Here is a 21,636-nt window from a genome sequence, read left to right as displayed (position 1 = left end):
AGTCCCACCTCCCACTATCCTCCTACCTACCCCCTATACTTTCCAGTCTCCAAGGATCTCTGTCACACTTTCTATATCTGTAGAAATTTCTTAAGGTTCCATATACAAAAATATGCAGTATATGTATTACTGGGCTCCAACATGATACCTTCCAGTTCCACCCATGAGGCTGCAAATGACAGGATTTTCTTTTGATGGCTGAACATTATCCCATACGTAAATAGTATGCTTCTTTTGCATGTGATTGCCCCTTGAGGGGTACCACAACACAGATGGGAGTGCAAGTAGCTCTTCTACATAACAATCTCATTACTTTGAATGCCTACTTGGTGACAGCTGGATCGTTTGACCTCTAGCTTACTTTCCACATTTATATTAACAGTAATTGTCCATATTCATGAGTTACACTGTGACATTTCAATGCCTTCATACGATGTGAGCTGAGCCAATCAGGGTAATTAATGTTTTCCCTTCTTAACATTACTTTGTGATTACAGGCCTTTAAGACACCATTGGAGCTCATCTTCCGATTCAGGTGTTCTCCAAAAATGATGGAGACATCATAGAGAAAACAAGCAAGACACAGGAAGGGGAGAAAAGGACAGCGTTGGAGCAACGCCCCACTCCCCTTCATGCTTTCTGGCAGAATCGCACTGCCTGATACAAGCAGCAGCCCTGCTGCCAGACCGTCAGCAGGGCCCAGAGTGGGCCATTACTAGCTAAGGAAACCTCAGAAAGTTACACAACATGCCCTCCTGGCTGCACTGGAAAATCAGGAAAATGGAATCTGTGTCACAGAGCTGATGAGAAGGTGAAATGAGCCAGCCGTGCCAAGAAGAGTTAGTTGCAATGGGCTAAGTGTTCAGAAAATATTCACTCAGTATCACCCGGAATCTACAACAGTTTGAAGAATCAAAGAATTGTGTTTCCTGGTAAAGCAACTTGAGTCTTTCAAGGGTTTTCCACCAGAAAAGTCACATTCACTCATCACCAATAGGAGCTAATGACAACTGACAAATGGCAGGATAATCCTTGACAGTTGAGGCACAGCGAGAAACTAGGGATATGGAACAGGAAAGAGCCAGAGATAAACTGCCTGCATTTCTCTGTTTAGCATGAGCCAACGCTGCAGGTGCCTGGACTGAAGCCCAGGATTCTAAAAAAAATTGCTCAAGTGGCATAATTTTCAATGCCCAGGACATACAGAACTCAAAGGCCTTCAAACATCAGAAAAGTGAAAGAACTGCAATAGTTAGCTTTCCAACTATACCCTCCATGATTCTCAATACTCGTATTAGTCATCACAGTTCATCAGTGTTGTTCATGTACGGTGAGCAAAATCTATTGTAATTCTCTCCCACCCTGACTACTCATTCTTCAGTAAATAATTACAACAGGCTGTTCATTTAGCTGCACTGAACTGTATTCAGTCAGGGGGACAGGAAGGGAGGAAGCCATTGATTTAAAGTTAGCATTGGCCAGAGGCCTAAGCAACTCACAGGAGCGAAAGCTGCTCTTGGAGCCCCTCAGTGCTGGAGTCGGCCATGAGGATTATCACGTACACAGACCTTGAACCCAGGGGAGGGGTCTACAGGGCATCCCGTTGACCCTACCACACTCCAACAATTATTCAAAGCATCAAGAAGAATTATTCAAAGCATCAAGAACATGTATTTCAATATTTACTTACACTACAAAAGTACTTCAAAGAGAATAGAATTTTAAGCTCAGAGTTACACCTGCAAACATTCTCCTCTCCTCCCCACTCTTCTCTCACCCTGAGAAGACTCCATCTCTTCACGCTTGTCCCTCCTGCACTGGCCCTGGGGAGTTCTGTTTTCCCGCTCACACAACACAGCTCCAGCGAGAAGCAGACCCCCGACCCCTGCTCTCCTGGCATTCGCTTACCACTGCTCTGCCCAGGGTTCCACCTGGCGGCTGGCCCCGAGCAGACGCCCTTCCCACGGATGAATCTCGGCTCTGGGAAGCTGAGGAAACAGAGAATGCTTCAAGAGTTGATTTTGAAACACAGCTTTTCTCAGGACAGTAACATTGCTGCAAAACCGACAGAGTTGTTAAAGGGTCCAGATTTTGCTTCATATTTATTGAATGAATTGTTAAATTTGAAAGAGGTAAGTTTGACACAGATTACACAGATTATCAGCAAATAGATGAGGTTTGATGGGGGGTCATTAATATTTTGGAATTTTCTTAAAATAAGACTTTTTCTCTGGAGCTTTTTAAATGGCACCTCAAGAAATCTTCAATTTCAAATGACCAGGACACTTATGCACAGAACATCCTGCTGCATTTTGCTCCATTTTTGTTTCATTAAGAGCTTCTCCTCATCAAAACAATTTACTCTTGCTTTTACAGGCTAATTTTTGAAGCAATACCTCACTTTCCTCTTAGCATTTTGGAAAAAAAAAAAAAGAGTATGGGGAAGTGTGAAACGCCCTTCTCTGCTCCTCCCTCAGAGTCTATTTTTGGTATTTTTCTTCATTGCATTTCCAAGAATAGATGGTCTGTTGGTGCTCCTTCGCCAACTCCTGATCACTTTGCAATTACCAAAGGCTGAATCGGAACGAGCCTTTCCTCCCTGCAAATCTCAGGCTGCATGTTCTGCTTTGCAGCCTTGGGTAGAAGAAAAGGAAGAAGTGCCAGGGAAAGGGGGATCCAAACCAAAAGCATGTAACACTGAGCTGAGAGGCATCCTATTTCCTCGGATGTAACCTAGACTAGAAAAGCCCCAGTGACCTCCTTGCCGTCCTAAAACTCTCAGTATGCTTCTGACCTTGGGAAAGCCGGGCTGGGCTGAGCTTTACACACCGGTCCAGGGGAGTCTTAAACAGAGGCGGCAGAAAACAGAACAACATGTCACAGTCTCTGAATCTGAAAATGATCTGTTTTTTTTTTTCTTATTTTCTTAAGATAATGTTTGTTCTATGTGGGGGCTGATTTTTCATCTCATTCAAAGCAATTCCACTGTTACTTCAAAGCAATGTTTCCAGGCAAGTTGTCATAACTGCAGGTGCGAGTGTCTACTAAAAGTGCATTACCAAAATAAGACACAATCACGGAGAAGGGAATGGAACTCAGTATTTGATAGAGGACATTATTGCAAACACCATTACCCTTATTTTGCTTCTTTCAAGGCTCAACATGTATGCATTAGGACCATTTTGGCTAATGAAAATAATTCCAATAAACAACCCAAATCACCACCATAAAATATAGTGAAGTGTTAAGTATACACTGGGTTATTCTGTCTGGGTGGGAGCTGAGACTCAGAAATCCTGGCATATGGACCCAATTAAAGACACTTCTTGCTCTCCTCTGTTTTGTTTTTGTATATATAACAGAGAGGTGAAACCAAGGAACTATAGAAACACAATTAGAGGCAGGATTATAACAACATCCGCAATTAGGCTTTGAATGTCTGTAAAGATCTTGGCAGGGCGGTGGGAGCTTGAGAAAAACAGTCAAATTGGAGAGGGATCTGGAGAAGCAACAATCTTTGAAATTCCAAACCATCACTGGCCAGCTAGCTAAGGCACAGAATGATGCTGGAACTGGAACCTGTCCTGAGCCCAGCTGTACTCACAGCAGGTGCACACAGGTATAGAAACATGATTTAAAGCATAAACAGTTATCTCACCCAACACTGACATACCAGAGAAGCAGGCAGCCCTGATGAAGGATCCCATGACACAGGCAAATCAGCATGCATCTCACTTCTGGGAAATATTCCCATCCCTGGGAACAAAGGAGCACAAAAGTGATTCTGGTCCAAGAGCAGAGGTTATTTTAGTAACATAAAATGGAAAGAGGTTATAGAATTGTGAGGAGCAGGCAGAGCTACTGAATGCACGTGATAATTGGTAGACTAATTCATAAGGATTCTGGAAGACCTCTCCCATCTAAAAACTTTCAGAATCTTGTATTACATAGGTGGCTGGACCGCAGACATTCCTGCTCAGAAAGGCCTGAGTGTCAGTGCCAGGCGGCATCCTAAATATTGCACAGGCTGTATAGCTAGAATGGATTTGAGTTGTCTCCTTTGGAAAAGGGAGAAGCTTATTCTGTGCCTAGGAAGAAGGGTGCCTAGAGAAACACCCTGCAGAGAAGTCTGAGCAGGTGTCTGCCCGAGATTGGGGCGCTCATGCCAAGGTTCAGATCTGTTGCCATAAGGTAGCTTCCTAGGCGAGGACTCCATGTGCCAGCCGCACAAGGATTAGCCTTGTTCTGGAGCAGTAGGCCCTGGGATTCAGGTGGGAGCCTGTCCACAGCATCTGGGTCTGGCCCAAAACACTGTGTAGAGAAACTCTGCCCCATCTGCCATCGTAACGTCAGGTACAAAAGAAAAGATGCCAGGAACCTATATCCCAAAATGCTCAGCGCAGCAAAATTACCCCTTTCCTCTATCACCATGGGAACTTTTGTTAGCAAGAAATCAGTTTCACTTGTTTAAAGACACGGTATTTCAGGGTTCATTAATATACAGCAGTATGAATATAAATATAATAAAAACATCCCATAAAATGATGTTTTAAATTAGGAGTTCAAAGAGTGAACAGAACAATTTATTCCATTTCAATGAAAATGAGATAGATATAAATAATACTATCACAGAGAAGCTTCCAATATATAAGTCAGATGGGAATTCCATGTCCACTATTATACTGGGCTGGTCATCCTCTGATTAAATACTTCTTTAACAATGCACGTTTAAATTCATCTGATTTGGCAAGAATGTGGGAAAAATCAAAAGTCAAAAGCATTAAGAAATAACAAATTCTGAAGATAACTAAACATTGAAACCAAGGTATTCCCAAACAGTATATGCAGGTCAACTTGCTTTACCTTGCTACAGATGAGGTGAACAAAACAAATATGTAGGAGTCTGGTCCCAACCCTCCGGGAAGTCAAAGTCCAGAAAAGGTGACCTCTTGGTTTAAGAGCAAGCTGAAAGCAGTCCCAGAGAGACACAGTGAGAAAGACTTTTTAACCAGGGTTGGCCATGGGTGCAGAGAAAAAAATTATCTTCCGGAGAACTCCTTACACTAAGGTTAACTTAAGAACAGACACAATCTCACCACTTTTATCATTTTTATGGCAGGGAAAACTTCAAGTGGAAAATTAGTTTAAAACAGTCCGAACCATAGTGCCCTTCACTGTCTGGCAGAAGCAAACACTGCTTCTCTGGAGAAACCAGGTGCACCAGACCTCCAAGGACGCCTGCAGAGAGACATTCCAGCCGTCCTTCACTCACAGTCAGCACACGTGAGTGGAAACCAGCAAGTATGAGGACGCGAGACCCCAGGAACAGCCAAGCAGCCAAAGCCCTTGCCTCACTCTGATGCTGCTTAAATAAACAGGCACTGACTGTAACGGATAAATAATCAAGACTTTTAAAGGGAAAAAAAAAAAAACAGAGAGGGAATTAGGTAATATCTTAGCCTGTATGGATAGCTCTAAAAGATTCCCACAAATCAGATGGCTTCAACAGCAAATACTTGTTTTTCACATTTCTAGTGGTTAGAAATCTGAGATGAGACTGAATCCTGGGTTAAGGACGTCCTCTGGGAATATAGTCACACAGTGTCCGCTACATATACATAGCAAAGAATTAGAGAGCCCTGCTCCTCCCCTACCTTAAGTCATCCGTACCATCACAAGGGCTGCACTCTCAGGACCTCACTGAAGCCTAGGCCCTACTGCAAATGCAAGCACATTGGGGATAAGGGGATGAATGCACCTGCTCAGTGGGGGGTGCAGGATAACAACAATATATAGCAAATAGAAAAAGGACAGCCAGACGGAGTAAGAAACCATACTATGAGTTAGCAGATTTCAAAGACCAGAAGAAATTAAAATGTTACGTTAACTTTGAAAAATTTAAGGATGAACTAAAAAACTTGATAACATAGCAATGAGAAAGTCAATGATTTGTAAAACAGAGGTAAAGATTGGGGCCCGGCGGCCTGGCCTAGCGGCTAAAGTCCTCGCCTTGAAAGCCCTGGGATCCCATATGGGCACCAGTTCTAATCCCGGCAGCTCCACTTCCCATCCAGCTCCCTGCTTGTGGTCTGGGAAAGCAGTTGAGGACGGCCCAATGCATTGGGACCCTGCACCCGCATGGGAGACCCGGAAGAGGTTCCAGGTTCCTAGCTTCGGATCAGGGCGCATCGGCCCGTTGCGGCTCACTTGGGGAGTGAATCATCGGACGGAAGATCTTTCTCTCTGTCTCTCCTCCTCTGTGTATATCTGGCTGTAATAAAATGAATAAATCTTTAAAAAAAAACAGAGGTAAAGATTGAACACAGAATGGAACAAAGATAGAGATGGGAAATATGGAGTCTGTGACATTAGGAAATGAAGTTTGGACTGAGAAACTACAAAAAAAAAAAAAACCTGCTCAGATTTTCTGAAGTTTCAAAAATGGAGAAGCACCCAAGGTAGAAATGTTGCTGAGGAACTGATGCCCGAGACCTCTTTTCTGACCTATGTATCCCATAGATCTCAAGCCAAATGAATGGTAAGCAGTTCACACAGTAACCCACGATGGTGAGCCAAAGGAAACAAGAGCTAAAAGCAACCGGAAGAAAAGTAGGGCAAGGAGACTGAAAGCAGAAGTTTCAGAAACTGAAATGAAAGCTGGAAACAGCTGGATCAAGTCTTCAAGACGCTGACATAAAATTCTGCACCCACAAAGGATGTTCAACAAGAACATTGAGATTACCTAGTGGGAAAAGAACCTTCTTTTCAACACCAGTGCTGGAAAAACCTACTAACTATAGGTAACATAATATAAAGTGGACCAAAGACCTAAACTATTAAACTTAGAAAGAAAAACCTAGAAGAAATCTTCAATACCTTGAGTATGGTAACAATTGCCCGAAAATGGAAGTAGAAGCACAAGGGACAAAGGTAAAAGTGATAGTATTAACGTCAGCTCGCTCGAGTCACTGGTGGTACAGGGTGTGTGCAGCCAGGCAAAGCACCATGAGGAGAACCCGTTGCCAGCAGTAGTGTTCATGAAGGAAGGAAGACGAGGGGGGCTTCTTCCCAGGGTAATTCTTGCAAGAGGAATCTTGATTATGAACATGATGGAAGTGAGTTTGCACGTTCATACTGCCACCAGGGTGTTGGAGTGCAGGCAACAAGGGATGCACACAGGAACTCCATCAAGAGATCCTCCGGAGCCGGTGTGACAGGCTAACCCTCTACTTGTAGGAGCCAGGACCCCGTGGGTGCATTCTTTCACATTCCGGATGCTCTACTTCCCATTCAGCTCTCTGTTTAGGGTCTGGGAAAGCAGTGGAGGATGGCCTCAAGCCTTGGGAACCTGAGAGACCTGGAAGAAGCTGCTGGCTCCTGGCTTCAGATTGGCTCAGCTCCAGTCATTGAGGCCATTTGGGGAGTGAACCAATGGATGAAAAAATTTTCTGTCTCTCCATCATTCTGTAAATCTGCCTTTCCAATAAAAGTGAATACATCCTAAAAAAAAATGATGTACTCCATATATCATGCAGTGCACCAAAAGGAGATTGAAATGTAATAGTGACTTTATACATGCATGTAGTTATGAAAAGTGTTCAGAGAGAAAGAAATAAATGATAAAATGCAGGATGGAACTGCACTGGACTGTTTAAAGGCCACAGTTGCATATGGCAGAAAGTATAACAAGACATGGAAGGTGAACTGAATCCAGAGTAAGTTCACTGATCACTTCACACTGGTTAATTTTCATAGCATCAATAACTAGGCCTGCTCTTTGTCAAAGGCTCTATCATGGCCTCTCCACTATAGAACATGAAATCCAAGATGCTGATCACCAAAAGACACCTGTCTCCAGCAGCCAGCCTACTGCACCCAACTCTGTGCCAAGCAAAACCAGAGGAAATGGAGTACTGACAGGTGACCTTGAACAAATGATACGATGCTTCCCATCAAGCTCTTGACCTCCAGAAACTTCACATTGACCCAGGCTTGGCAGACAATGATGTGGACATGTTCCTACAACTGCCGTACTGAAGATCATCAAAGTGAGTTTCTCTGAGTTGATGTTTTTGATCTTCTGCAACAAAAACCTGCACCAACTGGATGGCCTGTGTGACATTACGAAGAAGGCCTCCAAGTCAAGCAGGTACGTTAGACAAAAGGAAAGAGCTGAAGCTTGAAGGACAGAGCTGGAAGGGTATTCCTTATGCAGCACCTCCCCTAACTCTCCTAACCTCCGCTGCCTTAGTACATGCCCTATTAGTACAAGTACTATTCCCCTGACTTGTTGCATTTGGGTGGCCCTCAGATATCCCCACCTATTGTCAGTGGTGTTGATACTCCCAGGTTAAGCAGGACCCTGTAAAAGGAAATTGCAAAGGGTTCTGAAGTGCTGCAGAATCGGGCCGTGCAGTCACTGCCTCAGTATTACCTCACCCAGCACCCGGGACTGCCATGGTCTCCCAGGTGCTTGCTGATATGGTCTACTCACCAACCATCGCCTTCAACCCTACAGACTTCGCCCAGAGTGATGTGTGTGAGCACTTGAAGAGTCAAGTGGATATCCAGGACACCGTGCCCCTCCTTAGAAGCACGGACACAGTGGCATAGCGATGCCCTCGGCAAGTGGCACAGCTAGACATGGCTAGTTCCTTCTTATAGATATGTGGTTCCAGACGGAATCAGGCTCTGCTTTTGTCTCAGTGGGGTGTTTGAAGGAGAAAACAACTCCCAGGACTCTGCCATCACCTCCGCCCAGACCTTCACGCAGCACTTCCAATCCACGTGCCACGAGTGACCAACCTCCTGGGAGGAACAGCAGCAGCAGCGAGGTCAGCGCATCCACTCAGTCCCGAAACTACTCACGCCCCATTGCACTTCTACCCTCTCCCAGCAGCTCTCTACACAAAGTCTTGGACGAAATGGAAGTGGTCTCAAAGTGGTCTTACGGAGAACAGATGTAACTGCAGCAGGGCAGCACGGGCTAGGGCAGGAATCCCAAGAAGGTCTTCAAATGAAGCCCTTACAAGGAGCCCCTGATGTCAACTTTGTCTGTTCCCATCAGCTTTTGTTTCTTTTCCCCAGTGGAAGGGCACATTGATGGTTGGAGATCTTGTTATCTAAGAGGCAAGAATTCATTGACTTATGGTAACATAACCATCCAAGAAAGGCAAATACATGTTTTTTTTTATTTTCCTCAAGCAAGATTGCTGTTTCAGATGCCAGTACAGAGCAGCATTAGATGTTGTACATCCTCAGATGGGTAGTTGCATATGCTTGTGACTAGCAGCACTATTCACGACAGCCAACAGAAAGAAGCATCCCAAGTGAGGAATATCAGCCTGGAGAAAAGGAATTCTGATATATGCCACAATGTAGCAAAGTCTCCTGAACATGACGCTAACCAACATCAACCTATCACAAAAGGCAAGCAGCGTACGATTCCACTTAGACAAGGGCTCTAGCCTGGTTCAAGACTAAATGGTGGTTACCAAGGACTGAAGAAAACAGAAACTGGAAGTGATGTTTAACGCATAAAGAGCTTCACCGTTTTGCAATCTGCTCAGTTCTGGCGATCACATATATGACAATAAGCATGCATGTAACAGTAATGAAGCTTACCTTCAGAGATGGCCCAAAGGATATACTGTATGTAGCAGGAATCTTTAACAAGTAAACAGAAAAAATGCATATTCCCTTTCAATCTCATTTTCATCCAAAACTTTTTGAAAACTTTGTTTTAAAAAACTAAATATTTAAATTTTTTTTATTGGAAAGGCAGATATACAGAGAGGAGAGGCAGAGAGGAAGATCTTCTGTCCCTTGGTTTACTCCCCAAGCAGCCACAATGGCTGGAGCCGAGCCTATCCAAAGTCAGGACCTAGAAGCTTCTTCCAGGTCTCCCACGTGGGTACAGGGTCCCAAGGCTTTGGGCCATCCTTCACTGGTTTCCCAGGCCACAAGCAGGGAGTTGGATGGGAAGCAGAGCCACCAGGATTAGAACTGGTGCCCATATGGGATCCCAGCCCATGCAAGGAGTGGACTTTTAGCCACTAGGCCACCGTGCAGAGCCCCATAAAATAAAATTTTTAAATAAAATTAAGCACACAATTTATACCTTGCAATGAAATCCTCAGCTGTAATTCAGTCACAGAGAGAAGAGTATCAGAAAACAGTTACTCAGGTCTCCCGTTCGAATGACCGTTTTTGTTGTATTTTGTGAGACAAAATTTCCATCAGCTTGCTCACTCCATTAATCCTTGCAATGGTTCCACCTAAATCAAAATTGGGAACTGAACCAAGGTCTCCCAAGTGAGTGGCCGGAACCCAACTGCTTGAGCCGTCACAGCTGCTTCCCAGGAGGCTGGGGTCAGCAGGCAGAGCCATCTACATGAAAAGGATGAAGAATTGGGTCTAGTGGCAGACCAGGAATGGAGTGCCTAGGTCCTGTTCCTGGCTGCAGTTCCCAACTCCAGTAATGTGGGAGGAATCAGTGACAATTCCAGTGGCTGACTGGGTACTCCAACGCATAAGGGAAAAATAGATTGTGGCCCCATCACCACTATTAGGCTCAGCCCTGACCATTGTAAACAACTGGAGAGTGGACCAGTGGCTGAGAGCTGATTTGTGCACACGCTTACTTACTCTTACTCTATCAAAAAATAAAATAAAAAATTCCAAATATACTTAAAAGATAAACATACCCAGTACATTTTTAATATTTGTTTATCTTTATTTGAAAATCAGATTTACAGAGAAAAGAAGATACAGAGAGGAAGATTTTCTGTCTGCTGGTTCAGTCTCCAAGTGGTCACAATGGCCAGAGCTGAGCCAGTCTGAAGCCAGGAGCCTCCCCTTGGTCTCGCCTGTGAGTGCAGGTTCCCAAGGCTTTGGGCCATCCTCTACTTCTTTCCAGGACACAGAGAGTTGGAAGTGAAGTAGAGCAGCTGGGACACAAACCGGCACCCCTATGGGATCCTGGAGCTTGCAAAGAAAGGATTAATAGCCACTGAGCCATCACACCAGGCCTTCCAGTACATTTTTTGAAGAGTAAGAACAATGACAAACCATCTTAAGAAACAGTATCATCAGCATCTTTGAAGTCCACTGGATTTCCCCATTTCATTCGTGTCTTCCCGCCATAGGTTGTCTATCTTTATTGTGCTTATTCCCTTACTTTTCTCTGTACATTAAATCATGTTGTTTTCTATTTCACCATGTTGCTCTGTCTTGCTGCTTTTTGCCAATTTCATGGAAATGAAATTCTGGATATATTGCTATGAAGTTTTCCTTTTTGCTTCTCTCTTATTAATATATGAAACTTCAGTCCATCCATTTTCGCACTATTACTCCATGCGACGACTCCAATAGCAGCTATCCAGCAAAGTACAGATGACTGTGTGGCACGTACCCAGCTTCTCAGCTCTCAGGGACAATGTCCTGGAACACCGAGAAGTGACCCCTGGCAGACATCTCTCCCTCTTCCAAATGCCAGAAGCACCTCTGAGGGCGTACGTTTTGAAGTGTTTACTAAAATGCAAAAGTATTTTCCAAAGTGACTTTACAACTGACACTTCCTCCAGAAATATAAAGCTCTTGTTTTTTTCAAAACCACATTTCTACTTAAATAACATTATCAACAAATTGGTCCTCTATTTCTTGTAGTGTGGAGAGTCTATGCTATTTGGCTATAAATAATTCATGTGACACATTTCTTTCCTGTTTGACATTGACTTTTCATTTGCAGACAACCTTATCTCCCCCACACTTGTAATTTTTTCAGTTCCAGACACATTACACTAATCTTTCAAATTGTAACAACCAGGAATATATTCTTCTGTGATATTTTAAAAAAAAAAAGAATTTGTTTCAAAAAGTTTTATGATCAGGACTTGAAAACCGAAAAAAAAAAAAATACCCTGGCACCACAGTGGATTGAATCCCAGGGCTTGTACTGGGCCCAGCCTTTGCTCTAAGGGCCTTGAGGCCTGACCTCGTCTAACCAAGACGACATGGCTTCTAGACGTGATTCGACCTCTAGCATCTGTCCAACATCAAGGAGAACCTGAAGAGTTGACTTCTCCTTTGTTGTGGCAATGAAGGATTTACAACTCAGTTGCAAAGCTTCTTTCCTTTGAAATAATTATACTAGCTAGCTTATATACAATTTGTTTTTCAGAAGCCAGCAGTTAGCAGGACTTCAACTCATGCCGCAAGTTTTCTTTATCTGGAGGGATATTGCTGTGTTGTCACCATCAGATTGACTGTGTATAGATGGATGTAGAAGCATCAATGTTGCACGAGGCTACTATACCCTAATACAGCCACATGCCGGCATCATGGACTTGGAACGTATTTCAAGCCATGGGCCACAGGAAATAACCCTAATCATTGTGAAATACACAATAGCTCCAACCTCACTTCCAGTATGTCTTGCGGTTGACAACTGGTTTCACACACATTACTTCAATGTGACAGTCACCTCAGTCCTTTTGATGGAGAAATGGTTACAACATGTCTCCATTGCCCCAGCTGGAGCCAGCCAAGTCAAGGTATCTTCTTCATTAACCCCGAAACACGGTCTCACACGTGCGGTAACTGTCACATTCCACTTCATGGAGCAGGCCCAAATCTCAAGTTGCCAGCTCCCACACCTCCCCCTACCCCCCGGTAACTGGCACAGGCAGCCAGACTGTGGGGAATGAAGTGGGATCAGATGCTCTTAGCCAAGTGCCAAACTCTGCCCAGAACCACTCTGGAAGCCTCCTCCAGACATGGCGGAGAAGCCAAGCTGAACATATGTTCACAGAGGGGGAGTCAGGAAACAGCTAGGACAGCCACATTCACATATTGGCGTGAGCTACTAACCCTTAAACAGCACTTCCAACTTCTCTCCACAGGGAGGAGGAGAGAATGCACTGCCAATCAGAGAACAGCATGGCATATCCCCAAACACATCTTCCCCAGATCCGCAACCCCCAAGAGAAATCCTCACGCACCATGCTGGCGATTTGGCACCGCCTCAGAACATTGCCTGTCTTGTGCTAATGTATTTATTTGCTTTTAAAAGATTGTCTTATTCACCCGCAGGCAGTCAAAAGAGCACACACTATTGTCAGCCAGATTGGCTGTAGCCGTTATCCTAACCTAGTCCAGATGTCATGTATCATGGAGTAGATTCTTTCATTATGTGCATTAGTATCCAGGAATGCCAACAGAATTCAACGAACTGCTTGATATTTAAGGAAAGAACTTCATTCGTAAATTATTCAAATTTTCCATCTGCGAACCAGGGCATCCACTGTCTACTTAATCTCTGCTGAGCTTGCCCTAGATACAACGTTCAATTATGCTTAAAATACTACAGTTTTCTATTCATCCAGTCAAAACAGGCCATCATCAGGTAGGTATCCAAGGCTGTTGGGTGCTCTTCTTAAAGAATACAGTTTTGCTGGTGTGCATTCCAGCCCAAGTCAAGCTGGAGGGAGGCAATGTAGGAATAGCCCCAAATGATATAATGGAGCCTCAGATGTGCAAGTAGGAAGCCAGGGAAGCCCTGCTGATACTCCTACACATGCTTTTATCCTCACCATTGTTCTTCCAACCCACCTTTTCAAGTCCTTCCATCTTGCAAATCACAGGGATCACTCTCTAATGCCCTCCTAATAGATACCCTCTAACACCTGACACAGTGTGCCTTATGCTAGCCTCTGCATTCTCCCTCATCTGTATTTCCCTAAATTTCCTCCCAGCTCATTCTTTTGCCCAGCCTCCTTTGCTGACCCCTCAGCCAGATTTCATTTTTCCTACATTCTGCTCTTGGCTCTCTTCTCATTCTATGTTCCCTTGGAAATCTCACCCTGGCTCATGGATTCCCAAAGCATCGACACTGTGGCCAAACCCAGGTCCAAATTTTCAGTGCTCATCTTTCCCCTAAGCCTGCAGATTTAGATCTCCAGATGCTCTATATTGCCAAGAAAATGTCTAGTATATTTTTCCGATTGAAAAAGCCCAGAAGAGAATTCCTGGTTTTCTATCCTAAAGTCACAGTAAATAACATATTCACCTACTCTGATACCCAGAGGGAAATCCTGGTGCCAAGGCCTGCAGAGCTGGCCACCTGTAACATGATTTCCCTAGGGCAGGCACTGGGTCATGACTCAAGTGCTCCACTTCTGATCTAGTTCCCTGCTACTGGGCTGAGAAAAGCAGAGATGGCTGAAATAGCTGAGCTCCTGCCATCCACGTGGGAAACACAGATAAAGTCCCTGACTGCTTCTTTCAGCTTGGGCTAGACAGCTGGTACAGCCACTGCGGAGTGAAGCAGTAGATGCAAGATTCATATTCTGTGTGTGTGTGTGTGTGTATGTGTGTGTGTCTTTTTCTGTGTGGCTCTGATTCGGCTAGATCACTTTTCTACCAATAACCATCTATACAGCTTCCCATGGAAGTATACTAAAACCTGCATTTACCAATCCTCCCATCTGTATCTAACCCTCTCTCTCCTCTTTTTATAGCCTTCTCCACTCATAGTCAACACGTTTCCTGTCCTCAAAGATGCTGAAGTGATCCCATCTCTCATTCTGTGCACTGGCCTTTTCCTCTGACTATACCATTCTTCCCCAGGCATCCATATGACCTACACTGCCAACATCCTCAACTCAGATGCCAATTCCCAAAGAAAGCTGATAAAGCCCTCACTTACTACCCTTTTTATACACTTTTTATCTATTTTAGCTACTTTTATCTACTTTTTATATACTTACTTTTTGTCTTCTTACTTTTGGAACTCTCCAAATATGCTGTTTCCTCAGGTAGTGACTGAGCAGTTGTGTGCCTGTCCTCCTCACAAATTGATAAGATGCTGGACTCTCCGCATGGTCCATACCCGCAATGAAGGCATCATGACTGGGTATGATCTGTACTACTGTAACAACATGGAGGAATTCAGTATGGGGGAGGGCTTGGGGAGGGGCTGGGGGAGTCCCAGAGCCTGTTAATCTGTGTCATAAAATGATATAAAATTTTAAAAAATTGATACTGGTAACACCATGCGTTATCTTTCACCAATGTATTGCAAGTTCACAGAATACTGATACATATATAGTATGTGTTCAACAAATGAACAAATCATTAAAAACATGAAAATATTTGAGAGTCCAGGTTCCATTTATTTCATTAGAATATTACAAAACTACATTATTTCCTGGAATCTTAACAAGGGGAATTATGTTTTAAAAAACAGAAAATTGCGAAAAAGTATGTTTCAAAAGAAATATATTTGAATGCCCAGGGATGAGCGATAATTCTTCAATTGTTTGTAACCCTTTCTTCGGCGACCAGCCTCTGCTCAGCTTGGACAAAGCAACAATGATTTAATGGGTCTGGGCGCTGGTGACAAAGGTGATTGATGCCCTTCATTCTGATGTCTCTTCTCTCCTCCTCCCAGAACTGCCTCACCAATCCACGCTGTGCTTTGGGGACCACCTGAATCAATCCTCAAGAACATCAAGATTTTCACTAGAGCACAAAGTGTGCAACTGTAATTCATGAAACCTAAAGCACCAGCCCAGACCCTGAGTCAGACCACCGGCGTAGAACATGGCAGTGCATGCAAGGGAGCCACTGTGCTGCCCCTCATCAGCTTTGTCTTGAAACAGGGTAAAAAGAGCAAATCAGTTCCTCCAGTCACTAGGACTGATGAGCTCCCAAACACACTGAATTGGGAACTTCCGGGAGAAGCTAAGGGTGACAGCAGCGAGAAGTCAACCCAGTTGACTGGCGCTCAGAATTCATTCTTGCCTTCTACCTCTGTGCATGCACAGGTCACAGGGCTGACAGGTGAATGGCACGTACCCCAACTCCCTCTGTAGCCAAGATTCTACTTACAAATTAGATGCCACCTATGTGATACCCTCCTATCAAATCTGAAACAAACAAAACACACCTCCTGTGTCAGAGATCCTCCTGCTGCTGGGATGTGGCTGGGAAGCAGGGTCCAGGACCCGCCCGGACTCCACCTTCAGCCCCAAGAGCTGCTTCCATGGGAGAAGTGGCGGAGCAGCTGCCGGACCCCCAGTGGGTCACAGCCATCATAACAGAGATGTAGTATCAGTGTGATACTATTTTTTAATTTAACATTTCCATTTTTCCAAAAATAGTTAATTATCTGAGCCACCTGCAAAAGCAAAAAGATTGCCATATTACTACTTTAAAACTTACTATTTACCAGTGATACATCTCTATTTTCAATTATATAAAGTTTTATTTGTAAGCATTTGAAACAAAATGCTAGCTTTTACAATTGCATCATTTCTATTTGGGTTTTCTGATACCACATATGGCCAAAATTCACAGAAATGCTCAAAGGACAGTGAAGTGTTAACATTTTTTACAGTATGTAACACCCAGTGTTTCAAGAGTGCATTTTTGCCTCTGGTAGCAAAAAGTGGAAACATCTCTGATAAAAGCTACTCAGCGTTCATGTGTCCAAATTTGTGTGATTTCCATGATAATTAGAATGTAAAAGCAGGTTGGCACGTCCATTCAGATAACCTTAGAACAACAATGCAAATAATTAAATGGAGGTTACAGATCCTTTTTTTTCCAAAATGTAACAAAGGATTATCACTGTTGCAATGTAGAAATCACCTTGAAGTCATTTGGATTTTTGTAAACTCATCTAAAAATAATACTGGAAACTGAACTCTTGGAGGTTTTATTTGTATTACACATTTTAAAAATTTATTTGTACAACATTAATCTCTTGGATTAAAATTCCAAATCCCTGATAATTAAAAGGAGAATTTGCAATAAGATAACATTTTCTTTCTCAGCCATACGCCCCAAGTTGCAACCTGGTTGAGCAACAGCAGTCATAGAAAATGATGCATGCAATCCCAGAATAGCAATAAAAATGCCAGCCTGTACATAGTCCTCAGCAGTAAATAAAACTCCAATGACTCACCGTGTCTACAGCGCCTCTCCCTGAGGCACAGGCCATGGCCAGATGCATCTGCACCCAGTGAAGTTGTAGCAGAAGCTGGGAGGGGCAGCCTGGTCCTCAAACCTCCACCTGGCTCTACAAATCGGCAGGTGGTCAGGCCCTGTGGACAGTTCAGCATCAGCCCGTTTGTTCTTAGTAAATGCTAGCCTTTGGTAGCAGTGCCTGAGTTAAAAGAATAATAATAATGATAGTCATTTCCAGTAGATAGGAAACTGTGACTTTAACAGAGAAATTCTAAAAGTAGCAGTGAACTTTTGTACAATGAAATATATTTTTGTTAACATCCTCATGAATCCCGTGATTAGAATATTTCATTAGAGATGCTTATTAAGTAAACATCCATTTATTCAAATTTTCACCAATGAACAGCACATTTAGCCACCATAGCACGTAATTAAGAAGAGATTAGCAATAAAATCCCAGCCAAAAGTTGGTAAAACAACAACAAAAAAAGTGTTTTTGCTAACTGAAATGCTAATATCAGGAGGAGATGCCCGATTTCCATTAGGCTATGTAGGCTGAAAACACCGGGGATCCCAGACAGGCCACAGCCATTCCTATTTGGTTGGAACTAGAATTTTGTCTTATAAAGAAAAAAATCAAGTTTGGAAAGAAAAATCTAACTCTTCCCTAGAAACAAAATCCAAGTAAAAACCACCAGCCTGGACCTGAACAATCAGCTGCACATTCCTGATCTCGGTGTCAAGGGCAAGCAGCACATCAGCAGGCCTGGAACGCTGCACGGAGAGCTGTTCAGCTCCTGTTAGCAAAGACTGGCACGTGTCACCCTCAGCCACACCACCCACGCTGTGCTCTGAGGCCAGAGCTCACAGTGTGGCCATCTTTCCTTTACAGGAACAGCATCAGCCACTGGGAACATTATGGCCCAGGGTGAATCCCTATCAAACTGACAGTGCATTTAACCCCTCCTTACAAGATCTGATTGTCTACCACAGGCAGCATGTGCAAGATCACGATTTACACTTAGTCACCTGCTCGGTTTTCCACTCAGGACCAAAGCGGTAACTGTGCTGAGGCTGGGAAACGGGTAGCAACTTCTAAGAAACTTGCCCTCAGCAACAGCTACTGACCTTGACAATTGCTTTCTTTTTTTTTTTTTAAGATTTATTTATTTTTGTTGGAAAGGCAGACACTAATGCCAATAAGCCCCACTAACGCTCTAACAGGCTACTTGCTCACTATATTAACAACCCCTCTTGTCAATGAAAACTGTAATTAACAGTGTACTGGCAAACAAACTGCCAGTACACGACGAAAGAATCGCAGGAAGTTAAAATGCTTAGTTAAGCTCTTCAAAACTTAGAGCAAACAATCATTAAGTTTAAATTGAGTACACAATAAAAAAAACAAAAAAACGAACTTGGCCTTTTGGTTTCACACTCCTCCCTTTCATGCCTTGCTTCTAACCATGAACTCTGTTGTGGTGCAGTGTCCCACTACCTTGAACCTTGCCTCTAAATTGTGCACTATCAAATGTCACCACAAAGACACGTTCCTATTTTGAGAAGTAAAAGCCAGTAGCTGTTCACGTGTCTCGTACACTGCTCTTACCCGCCCCCGCATTCAGCATATGCATGCTAGCATGGAGGTCATTCTTACTTCCTACATGTTTGCTGCTAACTCTCCTCTCCTCCACAGGTTTCCTAATAGAATATCAGAAAACTGTACGTCAATGGATGCGGGATAAATTCATTTGTGATGAGTGCTTGTCTTCATCTTGTCCAGACTTCATGTGGCTCATTCAGTGGGTCTTCAAATCCTTCATGGGAAAAATGCAAGTCACAGAAAAACATTGGATGAATTTCAAGATTTCTTTAAGCAAACTTCATACTTAATTCCATTTTCCACGAACTTTTTGCAGTACCTCCATCTACCGTATGTCCTTACACTGTGAATTTCTGAAGGGATCATTTTGCAGATGGACCAACTGGAACTCAATAAGTGTTTACTCAATGGACTTGGACTCAAAAAAATTCTGAAAACTTGAAGGTAAAATCTAAATCAAAGGACTACCTCTATTAGCTAATCTCAACAGATGATCTGTATAAAATGGTAAGCACTTCAAACTTCTATCTTTTGCTTCTTAATTTCATGTACTAAGGGAATAGATTGCTCTCTTTCTCCCTGTCTCTCCCTCACTCTGTATAAGTCTTTCAACTAAATAAATGAATCTTTTTTTAAAAAAAAAGCATCTTTTAATCTTTTTGAACTCTCATGCTACTGTCTCAATAAATCCCTACTGCATACTGTGTCCACCCACAATGCATTCAGACTATGGATTCACGAATGTTGCTGAATTTAAAAAGCGCATCAGTATATGATTAATATATGCTGGACACTTCTGTGTAAACAATGAGGTACGTAATGCAGGTATTATTATTTCATTTTATTAACAAAAACATGAATACATGTGAAGAAACATTAGATGACCTCAGTGAAATTTCAGCTCTGCCTTTTGTCTACAAACCAGGCGCTCTCTTTTCATTTCTACAAACCTCTGGGGTAATAGTATTATTCTTCCCATTTCAGATGAGGCAGAGGGAGCCTGGGGACTTGAAAGGCCACACACAACATCATGCGAATGTTAAGTAGGGAAGCCTGCTATACAGCCTTCCCCATCTGCCTTCTAAACCGGCTCTCTCCATCGCTGAGAGGGGCACATGTCACTGCCAACCCTTGCATGAAACGTGCCTCTTCCAGAGCGAAGGCAGAAAGGCTGGAAGCATTTAATAAGTAGGTGAATAAATAAAATTCTACCTTAATTCTCAACGGTAAATCAAGAATTCTACAAACATCAATGAATGTTTCCCACTGGAAAGGAAATCCTCCACACAAGAGCTGAGAAAGCCAAAAGCAAATATGGCCGAAGAGTTATAAATCTTCCAGTTCCTTTGTAAGAAGCATGCAATATCTTGAATATTCCACATGGGGGGAGGGCGGGGGGGAGGGGTGGGGTGAGTCCCAGTTCCAACGAAACTGTATCACATAAAACAATGTAATCAATGAATAAAAAAATAAAATAATAAAAAAGGAAGCATGCAATATCTTTGAAATGTTTCTAATAAAATTAGAAATGTTAAATGTTAAAGTTTCCATCAGCAAGCCTGTTCATATCATTTATCTAGTACGTCTATAAATATCTGACATTTTTCCTTGGGACTGTACAAAGAAGAAATATATTTGCTGCCAAATTTTGGATTGTGTAAGTTATTCTAGATTTTCTTAGGTTCTCATGGGCAGTTTATTTTCCTTTTATGCTTGTTCACAAAGAGCCAGGATTTTGAAAATCCCTAGCATTGCAGTACTAAGCATCAGCTTTACTTGTGAGAATGTAATAAAAATCAAAAGGAAAAATCCAAACTTACTCAGATTGAGTTATTGCTTTGTTGCTTATAATTGCCTTCAGTCTTTAGTCTTATGCCATTTTGGTTGTTTTAAAATCAATTTAGACAGATTTTTCCCAACAGCATATGTGGCACAACAAATACACAATACTTTTAAACTGTTCTAGAAATACAAATAAGATGATATGGCAAAGAAAGTAAAGCTTTCAATAGTTTTCAGTTACATTTTCAACATAGACTAAATTCCTCTTTTAAAAATTAATTAATTGGGCCCGGCGGCGTGGCCTACCTGCCAAAGTCCTCGCCTTGAAAGCCCCGGGATCCCATATGGGCGCCGGTTCTAATCCCGGCAGCTCCACTTCCCATCCAGCTCCCTGCTTGTGGCCTGGGAAAGCAGTCGAGGATGGCCCAATGCATTGGGACACTGCATCTGCGTGGGTACCCGGAAGAGGTTCCAGGTTCCAGGCTTAGGATCGGCACGCACCGGCCCGTTGCAGCTCACTTGGGGAGTGAATCATTGGATGGAAGATCTTCCTCTCTGTCTCTCCTCCTCTATGTATATCTGGCTGTAATAAAATGAATAAAATCTTTTTTATAATTAATTAGTTGATTAATTAATTAATTTGTTTTTATTTGAAAGACAGATTTACAGAGAAGATCAGAGCCAAAGAAGTGAAGATCTTTCAGCCACTGGTTCACTCCCCAAATGGCCACAATGGCCAGAACTGAGCCAATATGAAGCCAGGCCTTCCTAGTCTCCCAGATGGTTAGAGGGTCCCAAAGCTTTGGGCCATGCTCTGCTGCTTTCCCAGACCACAAGAAAGCTGGATGGGAAGTGAAGCAGCCAGGACACAAACCAGTGCCCATGTGGGATCTCAGCACTAGAAGGTAGAGGATTAATCTGTTGAACCATGGCACCAGCCACTAAATTTTCATGACAACGCATTAATATTAATTTTTCAGGGGCTGGAATAGTGGCACTACATGCCAATCCTCTCTGTGGTATCAGGATCCCATAGGGTGCCAGCTCACATCCCAGCAGCACTACTTCCCATCCAGTTCTCTGCCCACAGCCTGGGAAAGCAATGGAAGATGGCCCAAGGCCTTGGGATCCTGTACCCTCAAGGGATTCTGCTCCCAGCTTTGGCTCAGATAGGCACTGGCCATTGCAGCTAGCTTGGGAGTAAATTAGTGGATGGAAGACCTTGTCTCTCTCTTCTCCTCTCTATAAAATCTGCTTTTCAAAATAAATAACTTCTTTAA

The 21,636-nt window shown here is 43.2% G+C and overlaps 1 protein-coding gene across 1 annotated transcript in view; it reads right to left on the bottom strand.

Moving 5' to 3' along the window:
- The window catches only part of LOC101518756 (small ribosomal subunit protein uS11-like), a 74,535-nt gene extending 59,647 nt beyond the window's left edge, over window positions 1-14,888 (bottom strand). The window contains 2 exon segments of the mRNA XM_058669685.1: window positions 1,909-1,988; window positions 14,769-14,888. Of these exon segments, the coding sequence (XP_058525668.1) occupies window positions 1,909-1,988; window positions 14,769-14,888 (200 nt within the window).
- Window positions 14,889-21,636: the final 6,748 nt, after the last annotated feature.

The sequence above is a fragment of the Ochotona princeps genome, chromosome 10 (genome assembly GCF_030435755.1).
Source record: "Ochotona princeps isolate mOchPri1 chromosome 10, mOchPri1.hap1, whole genome shotgun sequence".
In the NCBI taxonomy this organism is placed as follows: domain Eukaryota; kingdom Metazoa; phylum Chordata; class Mammalia; order Lagomorpha; family Ochotonidae; genus Ochotona; species Ochotona princeps.
This window is presented reverse-complemented; position numbering and strand designations above follow the sequence as displayed.